This window comes from Phasianus colchicus, chromosome 34, assembly GCF_987193195.1.
Source record: "Phasianus colchicus chromosome 34, bPhaCol1.hap1.1, whole genome shotgun sequence".
Classification (NCBI taxonomy): domain Eukaryota; kingdom Metazoa; phylum Chordata; class Aves; order Galliformes; family Phasianidae; genus Phasianus; species Phasianus colchicus.
The window spans coordinates 1,080,811-1,095,402 of record NC_143469.1 but is presented as its reverse complement, the minus strand read 5'-3'; the positions used below and the strand labels follow the sequence as shown (position 1 = coordinate 1,095,402).

Below are 14,592 nucleotides of genomic sequence, written 5' to 3'. Positions count from 1 at the left end.
TCCCACCCAGCCCCATGCAGGACCCCATAACCCCTGCGTGCACACACACCACGCAGCGCTCCAACACCTCCATCTCCGATTCCTGTGTTCACTCTGAAACCTAATGACAGCCTTTACTCCGGACACGCACCGCTGTGACCTCAATACCCGGTGCAATGCTCCGGGGGGGTGGGGGGCTCAGCCTGCTCGGTGCCCCCTGGGGCTGTGGCCGAGCTCTATCCATTCGGGCTGGGCGCACAGATAACATCATTGGGGCAGAGGCGGAGGTGAGGGTGTGACTGAAACTCCTGCTGGGTCACATGGGGAAGCCACGGCAGGAACCGGGTGTCAGAGGAGGCAGCGAGCAGTGAGGTATGGCGGGGTTGGGGGCACACGGGGGGGGTGAGGGGGTGGCACCCTAAGGGGATGCTGCATCCTTGGGAGCAGCTGTGGGGGGCGTGGGGTGCTGGGGTGAGCAGCACCGTGCTGATGGGGTGATGGGGTGCTGCCAGGTGGGACGGTTTGCACCCCAAAGACCCCAAAAGTTAGCAGCACCCCATAGGCCCCAAAAGCACTGGCATCACCCCCAGGGTGGGGGTACCTCCCTGAAGGCGGGGGCACCCTCCCTGGGTCACCCTTTGGGTGCTGACCCCCAAATTGATGGGTGCCTGCAGCTCGTGGTGTCACCACGATGAGGATCATCCAAGCCCCATGAGCACCCATTTAGTGCTGCACCCACCCTGGGGTGCCATGGGAGGGGGAGGGGGGTCCCATCCTCGGGGCCCCCCCCCAGCCCGGCGTGGGGCCACGCACAGGGTGCAGATGGCGGGAGGAAACGCGGCAGAGACGCGGAGGAGGGGGAGGAAAGGGGGGGGGAAGCGCGGCTGCCGCAGCCACGGAAGCATCGTCGGCACCGCCTGCGCCCGGGGATGGGGTGGCAGTGGGGCCACCCACAGGTGTCACCCTACAGCCCCGTCACCGCACCCCGGTGGCTCCGTGTCTCAATCTGATACGCATCCCAGGATTGGGATGGTGCAGAGGGTCGAAGTGCCCCGTGGATATGGGGTCGGCGCGTCCCATGCATGTGGGGTCGGGGAGTGCCACCCTGTGGCCACCCCGCAGCCGCCCAGCGCCCATCCTCGGATATCATCATCCTGGCACAGCTCTTCGCTTTGGGCACCCCATCCTGGCACTCCCACCTTGGGGTTGTCCTCCACTGCGCTTTCATCCACCCCCCCCTCCATCCCGGCACCCCGTTTATGCGTCCCCTCGTTCTGGGAGGGGGGTGTGAGCAGGCAGGGATGCGTGCATGTGGGGGAGGGAGCAGATGGGGGCACCCAAATAGGGGTCTGCAATGGGGCAGAGATGTAGGGGTGCCCCAATAAGGGTGTCTGGATGGAGGGGGGGGAGTCTTGAAGGGGGTGCTGATGGTGGGTGCAAGGAGAGGGGCACTCAAATAAAGGATCTGAGTGGGGGCTCCTGGATGAGGTGTCCTGGATAGGGGCACCCAATTAGGAGTGTGCAACTGGGGTGTCTATATGGGGGTGTCCCAATAAGGGTGTCTGGATGGGGGTGTTGTGATGTGGGTGCCCCGTGCTTGGATGGAGGACACAAATAGGGGGTGCTGGGGGAGAAAATGGGGGATCTCCTACAGGTTTGCCCACAAAGGGGTGACCCAGTTGGGATATTTTTGGATGAGGGCACACAAATTGAGGTGTCTGGGGGGTGGGTGCCCAGGTAAGGGCACCCAAATAGGGGAGCTGAGATGGGGGTACCCCTACAGGGATGCCCACACAGGGATAACCCAGTAGGGGTGTGCAAAGGGGGCAAGTGATATTGGGTGCCCCAATAAGGGTACCTGGATGGGGGTGATCAGATAGAGCCCCCTAGATAAGGGTACCGGTACAAGGGTGCCTGAATGGAGTGTCCTGGGTGAGGGTGTGAAATGTGGGCACCCCCGGCAGGGATGCTTGGATGGGGGCACCCAAATTGGGGTGCTGGAATTGGGGAACCCACACAGGGATGATGGCACACGATTGACCCCAATAGGGGTGCCTGGACACGGGTACCCAAAAAGAGGTGTGCAAACGGGGTAGCAATACCAGAGTGCCCCCATACAGATGCTAAGACGGAGGTGTTGAGATAGAGGCTCCCCAGATTAGGACACCTGTTATGGGGACACCTGGATGGGGGCACCCAAATAGGAGTGCTGGAATTGGGATGCCCCAGTGGGAATGCTTAGACAGGGGGACCAAAATAGAGGGGCTGGAATGAAGGTGCCCAAATTGGGGTGCCTGGATAGGAGTATCCCAGTTGGGATGTTTGGATATAAGTACTCAAATCGGGGTGCTGGAAGGTGGATGCCAAAATTGGGGTGCCTGGATAGGAATGCCTGGATAGTGGTGCTTGGGTGAGGGCACCCAAATTGGGGTGCCTGGATAGAGGTGCCTGGATAGGGGTGCCTGGATAGGGGTGTTGGGTGAGGGCACCCGAACTCAGATGCTGGGATGGGGATGCTTGGATAGGGCACCCAAATTGGGGTGCTGGGATGGGGATGCCTGGATAGGGCAACCAAATTGGGGTGCTAGAACTTGGATGCCCAAATTGGGGTGCCTGGATAGGGGTGCCCCAGTAGGGACATTTGGATGAGGGCATTCAAACTGGGGTGCTGTGATGGGGGCACCCAAATCTGAGTGTTGAGATAGGAGTGCCCAAATTGGGGTGCCAGGGTAGGGGTGCCCCAGTAGGGATGCTTGGATGAGGACACCTGAATTGGGGTGCTGGGAGGTGCCTCTGGGGGCTCGTGAAGCTCACCCCATCCCACAGATGGAAGTGGAGAAGCCCCCCCAAAATGCTGAGCCGCCAACACTGCTGAAGACGTACCGATGGCGAACGGCAGCACCCGCAGGCGAGAGGGACCCCGAGCGGTGCAGTGCGACCCCGGGTGGTCGGCACTGGAGCCGGCTGCAGGGCTGGAAGCGTTCCTACAGCCAACCCGAGTCTGAGAGCCTCGACGATGGCGCTGGGAAGGGCAGCTCCAACCTGGGGGCACCCAAAGCCAGTGCCCGTCGGTCCCTCTTCCAAAGGGCGTTCTCGGCGCCCTCCAAGGTGGTCAAGGAGCCACGAAACCCCGAGGGTGGCAAAGGCACCCTACAGAAGTACCTGCGCTCCATGTCCAAGAAGAAGAGCTACGTGGAGAACGGGGCCAGGGCTGAGAAGGGGTCCCACGAGGCCATCCCAGGTATGGAGGTGTTTGGGGTGGTGGGGATGGGAGTGAGATGGGGTGGGGTGGGGATTGGAATGAGTGGGGATGGAATGAGGATGAGATGGGAGTGGGGTGGAGATGAGGATGGGGGTAGGATGGGGACGTTGCTGGGGGTGGGGATGGGGATGAGATCAGGGTGGATGGGGATGTAGGTGGGATGGAGATGGAGATAGGATGGGATTTGTGTGGGGATGAGCTGGGATTGGGGTGGGGATGGAATGGGTATGAGATGGAAGTGGGATGGAGATGACATGGGGGTGAGGGTGGGGATGGGGTTCGGATGGAGATGGGGATGAGATGGGAGAGGAATGGGGATGGAATGGGAATGAGGTGGGGGTGGAATGGGGATGGGGATGGGAGTGGGATGGAAATGGGGTGGCGGTCATGGGCTGAGGTGGTGGATGGTGGAGATGGGTGATGGTTTGGGGTGTAGAGTTTGTGGGTGCCGGTTGGGTGTGATGGGTGGTGATGCTGGATGAAGGATTGAGTGTGATGAGTGATAGGGAAAGATGGTGGATAAGGGGCTTGAGGGACAGTGGGTGGTGGGCAGTGGAGACGGATGGTGGGTTGGAGGAAAAAGAGCTGGGTTTGATGGGTTGGTAGGCAGTGGGGATGGGTGATGGCCTGGAAAGCACAGGGTAATGGGATGTGCTCCTCAGCATCACTGCACCAGTGATGGTGTGGCCACGGCCACATCCCCTGGCATCCTCATGGTAGCACCTCCATGGCCACTCGTCCTCCAGCATCGCCACACCAGTGGTGACACAATAGCCACGTGGCTTTTGGCATCACAGCCCCCGGGATGGTGGCATGATGGCAGTGTCCCCGTGTCCCCTGGCCCCACCACCCCAATCGTACCACGACATTGTCACACCTACTGCAGCACAGTCACAGCCACGCTAAATGCCAACCATGGGACACGGGGACACAACAAGTGCCCATTCGGTGCTCCTGACCCCTCTGCTCCACACCCCCAGCCCCAGAGAGCAACCACGCTGCCCCATCCATCCCATTGCCTCCGGCAACCGATGTCACAGTGTGGGACGTCTCCAACTTCTCACTGGTAGACGGACAGCTGGTCCATGTGGGCCGAGACGAGGAGGTGAGGATGTGGGTACCCCTTATGTTATGGGGTGCACAGGGTGCTGAGCATTTGGTCCCTGACCCCCCTCTGCGTCCTCAGACTTGGAGCAGGAACAGAAACCGGACCGGGAGCTCTGAGAGCAGCAGCCTGCACCCAGTGGGTGGCAGGAGGGACATCGGTGAGCTGACGACGTGGGGTGTTTGCGCACACTGGTGCAAGCTCCAGTGCAGCTCCAGGGGCACGCCACGCACCACGTTGTGCACTTTGCTTCCCACCATGCACCACGCCATGCCCTGTGCTGCACACCATGCCACGCGCAAGCCCGTGCACCACTCCATGCTCTGTGCCACGTGCATTGCACATCGTGCACCACCATGCCATGCACCAAACCGTGCACCGCACCGCATCCTGTGCCACGCATCTTGCGTTTTGCACCGCGCCCCAACACCACGCACCTTGCCCTACACCTTGCCCCATGACTCGCATCGTGCACTGTGCATCGTGCCCCACTCCATGCACCCCACTCGTGCGTCTTGCACTGTGGATCTTGCACTGCACGTTGTGCCCCACACCCCGGTGCGGAGGAAGCCCTCCATGTGCCGTCACCGCTTCCTCCGCGCCGCTGCTGTGCGCTGATCCTCCTGATAAGGGCTTCCTTGCCACCATGGGCCCCCGTCGCTGGCTGCTGTGCGCGGCGCACGGTGAGACCCCAACCCTAGCTCGACCCCCCTGCACGCCGATGCACCCACCAGTGGGCCGCACCCCATGCGTGGCCGTGCTTCCTTCTGCTTTTTGGGGAGGTGGGTGCCGCACCCCGTCGTGGTTTCGGGGTCTAACATGGGCCACCCCAACAGACCCCGAGGAGAGGAGTGTGAGGACAGCTGGAAAAGGCACCGACAGCGACGGCTCCACCACCTCGCAGTTCAGCAACGTGAAGGTGGGTCCCACTGTCACCCACGGGTGTCACACTGTACCTCGGGCTCACCCGTCGTGCCTCCATCCCCACCCTACAGGGACTGCTGTGGAAGAGACTGCGGGAGCGGAAAGGTCGCATTGTGTCCAAAAATGAGAGCTCAGCGGCGGTTGGCACAGATGGAGAAAGGTATGAAGGTGGTGGGGACAGCGTGGGGACAGCGTGGAGGGTCTTTGGTGACAGCTGTATCTGCCACAGGGCCCCAAGCCGCAGTGGCTCCCATGAATCCCTGCTGCCAGCACCCAGCGCAGCCGAGCTGGACCTCAGCGGGGAGAATGTCATCGTGCGCCCCGTGCACGGCAGCATCGTGGGCGAGAAATTCTGCTTCCAGGTGATGTTGCTGGGGGAAGGGCAAGACAAGCAGGCCATACATACACCCTATAGAGGCACCCAGGGTACCCTGCAGAGGCACCCAGAGCACCCCAGAAATCCTGGATGTGCATCCAGAGCACCCAGGGCACTCTGTAGATGCACCCAGGGCACACAGGACACCCTATAAGGGTGCCAAAGATACCCTGGGCCCTATAGAGGCACCCAGGGCACCTCGGCACACACACCCTCAGGTGCCCCCTGACCTCCTCCCTGTCTGCAGATCATCACAGGTGGGCACAGCCACTCCTTCGGGTGCAGCTCCTTGGCTGAACGCGACCGCTGGATTGAGAACCTGCGCCGCACGGTGCAGCCCAACAAGGTGGGACCCCCAGGGACCTCCCACAGGCCCTGTCCCCATTGTGTCCCCTTGTGTCCTGCTGTCCCTCTGTGGATTTGGCCATCCTCTTGTGTCCTGAAGTATTTGGCCATCCATACCCCTGTGTCTCCTCCCATCCCTCATATCCCCTCCAGTCCCCTGTGTTCCCTCCAAATCACACATCTCCTCTTGTCCCCAAGGTCTCTTTGTGTCCTCTGTGACCCCTTCTGTCCTAATATTCCTTCCTGTGCCCCATGTGCCCTCCTGTCCCCAAGGCCTCCTCCTATCTTCCATGTTCCTCATGTCTGCCATGTCCTCTCCTATCCTGTCCAGTCCCCTCATGTTCCCAGTGCCACATCCTGTCCTCCATATCATAGAATCATAGAATCATAGAATCATAGAATCATAGAATCATAGAATCATAGAATCATAGAATCATAGAATCATAGAATGGGCTGGGTTGAAACGAACCAATGATCATCAATATCCCCTCCTTTCCCCATGCTCCCTCATGTCCCCCAAGTCCTCAATTCCCCCTTGCATCCTCCACATCCCTTTATGTCCCCAATTCCCCACCATGCCTTCCATGTCCCCTCCTGTCCCCCAAGTCCCCTCCTGTCCCCAGTGCCAGCTCCTGTCCCCCATGTCCTCTCCACTCCCCCATGTCTCCTTCTTCTCCCAGCGTCCCCTCCTGTCCCCCGTGTCTTCTCCAGTCCTACTTTCCCTTCCAGTCCCATGTTCCCATCTGTTCCACATCTCCTCCTGTCCCCCAACATCCCTCCTGTCCCAAATGCCACCTCCTGTCCCATGGATATGGATACCCTCCTATCCCCCATGCCCCCACGTCCCCTCCCGTCCCCCAAGTCCCCTCCTGCCCTCAATGTCCCATCCTGCCCCCTGTATCTAATCCAGCCCCACTTTCCCATCCAGTCTCACCTCCCCACCTGTCCCACATCCCCTCCTACCCCCCCCCATTGTCCCCTCCTGTCCCCAGGACAACTGCGAGCGCCTGGAGCTGGCTCTGAGCCTGTGGGTGTACGAGGCACGGGACCTGCCGCCCCGCCGCCGCCTGCGGTGCCACCTCCACCTGGACGGCACGCTCTTCGCCCGCACCACCGCCAAAGTGTCCGGTCCCGACGGCGAGCTCTTTTGGGGGGAGCTCTTCCAGCTGGCCGCCCTCCCACCCTCCCGCGCCCTCACCCTCTTGCTTTGCCGTGATGATCAGGGCCACCCCAGCCAGCCGGTGGCATCTGTCACCGTCCCTTTGGCCGAGCTGGCTGCTGCCCGGCAGCCCTTGGAGCGGTGGTATCCGTTGAGCAGTCATGGTGGCAATGACCAGGCGCCGGCGGTGCGGGTGCGCGGGCGGTACCGGGAGGTGAGGGTGCTGCCCATCGTACGCTACAAGGAGTTGGCTGAGTTCATCACCTTCCACTATCGGGAGTTGTGTGCCTGCCTGGAGCCCACCATCGCCGTGAGACACAAGGAGGAGCTCGCCGGCGCCTTGGTGCGCGTCCTGCAGAGCACCGGGAAAGCCAAGGTTGGTGGCCGTGGTGGGATGGACACGGTGGTTGGGGTGGGGTGAGGGTGGGATGGGTGATGGTTGTGATGGGGTGGATGTTGTGCTTGGGTTGGGATGGAGGGAGGGAGGGATGTGCCCAAGTTGTGATAGATACGATGGTTGGGGTGGGATGGGTGATGACCAAGTTGGGGGATGTGGTAGTTGGGGTGGGATGGGGGTTGGATGAGTGATGGCTACAGTGGGGTAGATGTGGTGGTTGGGATGGAATGGGCCATGGTTGGGGTGGGATGGACAAGGTGGCTGTGGTGGGACAGACACAGTAGTTGGAGCGGGATGGGTAATGGTCACGGTGGGATGGATGTGATGGTTGAGGTGGGATGGGTGATGACCAAGATGGGGGGGATTTGGTAATTGGGGTGGGATGGAGATTGGATGGCTGATGGCTATGGTGGCAGTGGATGTGATGGTTGGGGTGGAAAGCATGTTGGCCGTGGTGGGATGAACACAGTGGTTGGGGTGGGATGGAAGAGGGATGGATATGCCCAAATTGTGATGTACATGATGATTGGAGTGGGATGGGGGAGGGATGGGTGATGGCTGTGGTGGGGTGGATGCGGTGGTGGGGTGGGATAAAGATGGAATGGGTGTATCCAAATTGTGGTGGACATGATGATTGGGGTGGGATGGGATTGTGAGGGGAATGGGGTGGGATGGACAATTGGGTTGTATTGAATTTGGTTGGGATGGGATGTGTTGGCATGGCAGTGTGAGTGGGATGGGATGGGATGGGATGGGATGGGATGGGATGGGATGGGATGGGATGGGATGGGATGGGATGGGGTGGGAAGTACAACTCAAGGGCACTCCAGGAGATTCCAGCACTGCCCAGACCAGACTGCCCAAGCCACACCGGGCCCATGGGTGCTCCACAACTTCCATCCCACAGGAGTTCCTCATTGACCTTGGAGTGGCCGAGTTGGATCGCTTTGATGATCGGGAGTCGCTCATCTTCCGAGAGAACACATTGGCCACCAAAGCCATTGATGAATACATGAAGCTGGTGGGGGGCAAATACCTCCAGGACACGCTGGGTACGAGCAGGTGTTACGGGATATTATGGGGTGTTACGGGGGCTGGGTATGACTTCATGAGGCATTCCAGGCTATGGGACACCCTGAGGATCTCCATGGGGTTGTCCCACGGCAGTGACGGCTCGGTCCCCTCATTGCCTTTCTCCTGGTGCCCAGGTGAGGCCGTGGCCCAGCTCTGCTCCTCAGATGACAGCTGTGAAGTCGATCCCAGCAAATGTGGTGGCCCTGACCTCTCAGACAACCAGAACAACCTGCGGCAGGTCTGCGAGGAGACCCTCCAGCGCATCGCCACGTCCTGCGAGTGAGGAGCAGCCCTGTGGGGGCGCGGGGGTGGGCTCTGCATAGAGGTGGGTCCGGGGGCAGGAAAGGGGTTGGGAGCTGGCACAGGCAATGGGACAGGTATGGGGGACATGGAGGCAGACTTGGGGGTGGGCATCAGAAAGGATGTGGGGACAAGTCTGGGGACGGATGTGGGCCAGGGATGGAGACAGGCACCATAACCATGGTGATGGGCACTAAGAGTGACGTGGGGACAACTCTGGGGACAGACACAGGGGACAGGGATGGAATTAGGCACCATCCCTGGGATGGCCACAGTGATCAGCAGCAGGAGGGACAGTGGACAAGTCTGGAAACAAACGTGGGGACAGGAATGGAGACAGGCACCATGGTCACAGTGATGGGCACCAGGAAATACAAAAGGGATGGGATTGGGGACAGACATGGGGGGATCAGCATGGGGACAAGCACAACAGCGGTGGGCACCATGTCCCATGGTGGCACATAGGGGACACGAGAGCCACCCACCCACCCCGTCTGTCCCCACAGCATCTTCCCGGCGGAGCTGGGCGAGATCTTCGCAGCGTGGCAGGAGGAGTGCATGGCTCGGGGCAAGGCGGCCATAGGGCAGCGCTTGGTCTCAGCCTCGCTCTTCCTGAGATTCCTCTGCCCTGCCATCATGTCCCCGAGTCTCTTTGGCCTCGTCCAGGAGTACCCGAGTGAGGCCACCGCTCGTACCCTCACCCTGGTGGCCAAGGTCATCCAGAACCTGGCCAACTTCACCACGTACGTCATGGCACGTCACCCCATGGGGGAGATATGGGGCAGCACAGATGTCCCCTACAGCCATGGGGCAGTAGGGATGCCCTCAAACGCCTTGGGGCAACATGAATGTCCCTGATAGTCTATGGGGCTACTAGAAGCTCCCTTATGTGCTAAAGGGCAACAGGGATGGACCCTACAGCCCGTGGGGCAGCAGGAGCATCCTTATCATGCCATAAGGCAGTAGGGATGTCCCTAATACACCATAGGACAACAGGAATGTCCCTGGGATTCCATAGAGGTGCTAGAACCTCGCCTACACGCCATGGGGCAGCAGGGATGGACCTTACAAACTCTGGGCACCGAGGGATACTGTGGGGCAGCAGGGATGTCCCCAGGAAGCCACGTGAGCCAAGAAGGACATGGTTCTGGTGGTGGCCCGTGGGTGACTGGCCACCATGGTCCTCAGGTTTGGTGAGAAGGAGGCCTACATGGGCTTCATGAACGAGTTCCTGGAGCACCACTGGAGCACCATGACAGCCTTCCTGAGGAGCGTGGCCAGCCCTGAGAGCAGCGGCCATGTGGCCACCTATGATGGCTACGTGGACCTGGCCCTGGAGCTTGCCACCCTCCATCTCCTGCTCTGTGATATCTTCTCCAGCCTGGACCAGGTGCCACCTGCACGTCCCCATGGGTGTCACTGCCCCATGGGTGTCACTGCCCCATGGCCACCCCATGATGTCCCATTTTGTCCCATCAGGCCACACAGGAAGAGCTGGAACCTCTACCCACCATCCTCAATGCCATCAGGGAGGGCACACCAGTCCCTGTCTCCGTCCGGCTCAGCTCCATCACAGAACGAAGGTAACAAAAGGGGAACAAGGGATACACACGGGACCAATGGGGACATGTGGGGTCAGAGGGGTGACACCAGGAGCAGTTTGGGGTGGCTCTGGTTCTGGTTGGCTCCAGGGGGCTCTAGGATTTGGTGGGTGATGGGACCATGGGGACGCTTTGGGAGTGAGAGGATAATGAAGACCTTTTGAGGAATGGTGATGGGGGATTCTTTGGTGGGTGACAAGAATATGGGGACCCTTTGGCGGGTAGTGAAGACCTTTAGAGGTAGGGCCATGGGGAACTTTTGGGGAGGAGCACAGGGATCTTTAAGAGCAGAGCCATGGGAACTCCTTGGTGGGTGATGAGATCTTGGGAATCTCTGGGGCAGGATCTCACTAGGGGGTGGTTCTGGCCTCAAGTGGCTTAGGGATGACTCTGGTCCAGGCTGGGTTCAAGGGACAGTTCTGGTCCCAGGTGCTTTTAGGACATGTTTCTGCTCCTGGATGGATCCTATATATGGTTGTGGTCCAGGATGGGGATGGTTCTGATCCCAGATGGGTTCAGTTCTGGTCCTAAAAGAGTTTGGGGTCCTTCACCTCCTATGTGGTTGTGGTCCAGGATGGGGATGGTTCTGATCCCAGATGGGTTCAGCTCTGATCCCAAAAGAGTTTGGGGTCCTTCACCTCCCTGATACCCCACAGCTCGGAGAGCTTCAAGCCAGGCTTCGTGCCGCCGCGGGAGCTGAGCAAGCACAGCCCTCTCATCAAGAGCCAATCGCTCATCAGCATCCGCCGCGCCCGCAGCCGGGAGGACGGGACAGAAGTGGAATTGGCACCGGTTCCGGTACCGTCACCGCGATCCAGTCGGGAGCGCAGGAACGTGCAGCGCACCCAAAGCGTCCCGGCACAGAACAAAGCTGCCCGGCGCCTGCGCAAGCAGAGCAGCGTCGAGCACGTGGTGGAACCAACGGGAGGGGATGGAGCGAGGTCCTCCGTGCACCGTGAGGGCACCGTGAGTCCCCCCGGGGTGCTGGACTTCGTGGAGGGCCGTCACCCCATGGGGTTACATGAGTGTAGGGATCTTTTGGGGATGGTGGGATCCCGGGGACCTTCTGGTGGAGGATGGGATCACGGGGACACTTTGGTCATAATAGGGTCATGGAGAACTTTTGGGGTAGGGCCGTGGGGACCCTTTGGTGAAAGATGGGCCATGGGGACCTTTTGGTGGAGGATGGGGCCATGGGGACCTTTTGGGGGAGGACAGGAGCACGGTGACCTCTTATGGGTGATGGAAACATGGGGATGTTTTTGGGTAGGGCCATTGGTGGTGGGACTGTGGGGGACCCTTTGGAGGTGACAGGAACATGGGGACTTTTTAGGAATGGTGGGACCATCAGAATCTCTTGGGACAAGGCCAAGGGGACACTTTGATGGTGGCAGAATCATGGTGACATTTCAGGGCAGGGCCATGGAGAACTTTTGGTGGAGGTCGGGATCATGGGGACACTGGTGATTAAAGGATCATGGAGACCTTTTGGGGTTAGGGCCATGGGGACACTTTGGTAGAGGACAGGGCCATGAGGACCCTTTGGTGATGGTGGTACCATGGGAACCTTTTAGAGAAAGGTTATAAGTGGCCCTTTGGGAGTGACAGGATACATGGGGATTTTTTAGGGGCCAGGCAATGGGAATAGTTTGGGGCAGGACCTCAGGGGGTTCTTTGGTGGGTGATGGGACCATGGGGACCTTTTGAGGGTGAGAGAGGTGTGGAGATGCTTTGAAAGTGACAGATTCTTGTGGGCCCTTTGGGGATGAAGGGATCATGAAGACCCCTCAGGGTATATCCATGGGATCCTACTGGGGAGATAGGGACGTGGGGATACTTTGGTGGGTGACATGACTGTGGGGACTCTTTGGTGAGTGATGGGTCCATGGGTCTATTTGGAGGCAGGGCTATGGGGACCTTTTGAGACAGGACCAAGGGTACCTTTGGGGGATGACAGGAACATAGGGATGCTTTCAGGATGAAAGGACCATGGAGATCTCTCCATGATGCTGTCATGGGGAACCCTCAGTGCAGGTCCATGGGGATATTTTGGGGATGACAAATCCATGGAAACTCAATGGAGATGACAGGACCACGGGGAACCAATGGGGACAACAGGGCCATAGAGATCTACTGGGGTGATATGTCCATGGATCCATTGGGGAAGTCAGATCCATGGGGACTCTTTGGGGACGATAAATCCATGTGGACCCATTGGGGATGACGTCCAGGGGGGCCGGCATTTCCATTGGGACCCACTGAGGATGATGGGACTCTGGGGACTCTTTGTGGATGATGGGACCATGGGACCCCTCAGTGCAGGTCTATGGAGACCCTTTGGGAATGACAGACCCCTGGGGGGCCCATTGGGGATGGGAGGTCCATGGGGACATTTGGAGGTCACCATACCCTCACTGTGCAGTCCCTGCCCCGCTGCACACCCAAGGGTGCTGACACTGATGTGTGCCCCCGATGTTGTAGGGCCGCTCAAAGCTGCGCCCATCGGTGTCACTGCCACGTAAATCCACGGTGCCGTGGCAGCGCTATGCTGAGGAGGTGTCAGTGGCACAGGGTGAGCTCTACGCCATCCGCCCGCTGGAGAAGGTAACCTGGGGAGCATGGCACCGGGACGGCACCCATAGGGACACCATGCTGACAGCCATCCCTGCATCCCCAGCAGCATGGGAGGCAGATCGAGGCACTGCGGAAGGAGGTGGCTGAAGGCCAGGAGAGGCTGCGGGTGGTGGAGGAGAAGGTGGGCGAGCTGGAGGGCAAGCAGCATGGGCTGCAGCAGGAGCAGGGCCAGCACCAAGAGCTGCTTGAGCGTCTGCGTCTGCAGCTGGAGGAGAGCAATGCACGGATGGCCAATGTGGTTGCCAGGTGGGTGTCACCAAGGCACGGGTGTCCCCAAAGCCCTGATGTCCCCAAAACCCAGGCGTCCCTGAGGGTTTGTTGTCCCCACAACCCAGGTGTCCGCAGAGTCTCAATGTCCTCAAAGCCTGGATATCCCCAAAATCCTCGTATCCACAAAGCATGACTTTTGCCTGTGTGTGTTCCCAAATCTTTGGTGTCCCCAAAGCCTCGATGTCCCAACAGCCTTTATGGCCCCAAAGCCCACGTGTTCCCAAATCCTGGGTGCCCCAAAGCCTCAGCACCCCCAAAGCTGTGGTGTTCCCAAATCTTTGGTGTCCCCAAAGCCTCAATATCCCATACCCTCAATCAAATCTTCGGGGCCTCAAATCTTTGGGGCTCACCTGCGCTGCTTTAGGCTGACGGCAGCTGAAGGGACCCGCAAGAAGGACCTGGAGAGGCTGAAGGCAAGCGAGGATCGGGGCAGAGCGCTGGTAAGACACTGGGACCCTGGAGATAGGGACAAGGACAGGGCCATGTGGTGGTGGTGGTGGCACTGACGCATCCCCTGGCAGGAGAGCAGGCTGGTGGCACTGGAGCGGGAGCACAGCGAGCTGCGGGATGCCATCACCCGGCTGCTGGGCCACCCTGGCAGGATGGGACGGCGGCCACCAGCACAGAGCAGGGACGAGGGTGGGGATGAGGGACAGGCCACCAGTGTGTGACTTTGGATGTCACCGCGGCACGGCTGTGTTCCCCAGGTCCTGATCTCAATGGATTTCCGTCCCTCAGCAATAAATATTGTTGGTGTCACCGTGACTTGGTGCTGGTTGGGTTCTGTCACCACTCTGGGCTCTGTCCCCAGTGCCATTCTGTTTCTAGTGTCACCTTGTCCCCAACCCCTGTGGGGCAGAGTCACAGGGGACCCTATGATGAGTGACACCCTATGGTGAGTGATGACACCATGGGGAACTTTTGGGGGTGTTGGAACCATGGCAACTCATCTAGGGGTGACGAGACCATGGGGAAGCCTTTGGGACAGGGCCATGGGGACCATGTAGGAATGCCGAGTCCATGGGAACCTTTTGGGGGTGACAGAACCCTAGGGACTCCAGTGAGTGAGAGGACTGTGAAGACCCTCTGGTGGGTGATGGGACCATGGGAACCTTTTGGTGGAAGATAGGACCATGAGGAACCTTTGGGGGTGCCAAGTCCATGGG

The 14,592-nt window shown here is 59.7% G+C and overlaps 1 protein-coding gene across 4 annotated transcripts; it reads left to right on the top strand.

Moving 5' to 3' along the window:
• The first annotated feature begins 262 nt into the window (after positions 1 to 262).
• Positions 263 to 14,191, top strand: RASAL3 (RAS protein activator like 3). Of its 4 annotated transcripts, XM_031608897.2 has the most exons (19): positions 263 to 351; positions 2,806 to 3,220; positions 4,222 to 4,346; positions 4,428 to 4,506; positions 5,183 to 5,265; positions 5,342 to 5,430; positions 5,500 to 5,632; positions 5,894 to 5,992; positions 6,984 to 7,526; positions 8,455 to 8,599; positions 8,756 to 8,900; positions 9,428 to 9,664; positions 10,110 to 10,311; positions 10,401 to 10,504; positions 11,179 to 11,488; positions 13,004 to 13,126; positions 13,200 to 13,402; positions 13,791 to 13,866; positions 13,948 to 14,191. In XM_031608897.2, exons 2-19 carry the CDS (start codon positions 2,806 to 2,808, stop codon positions 14,095 to 14,097), a joined length of 3,261 nt encoding a protein of 1,086 aa, XP_031464757.2. In that variant the 5' UTR covers positions 263 to 351; the 3' UTR covers positions 14,098 to 14,191. The 4 variants fall into 4 exon arrangements, with proteins under 4 accessions (XP_031464757.2, XP_031464756.2, XP_031464755.2 ...); XM_031608896.2 differs by lacking the exon at positions 263 to 351 and having other exon boundaries at positions 365 to 3,220; positions 13,203 to 13,402; XM_031608895.2 differs by lacking the exon at positions 263 to 351 and having other exon boundaries at positions 365 to 3,220.
• The last annotated feature ends 401 nt before the right edge of the window (positions 14,192 to 14,592 follow it).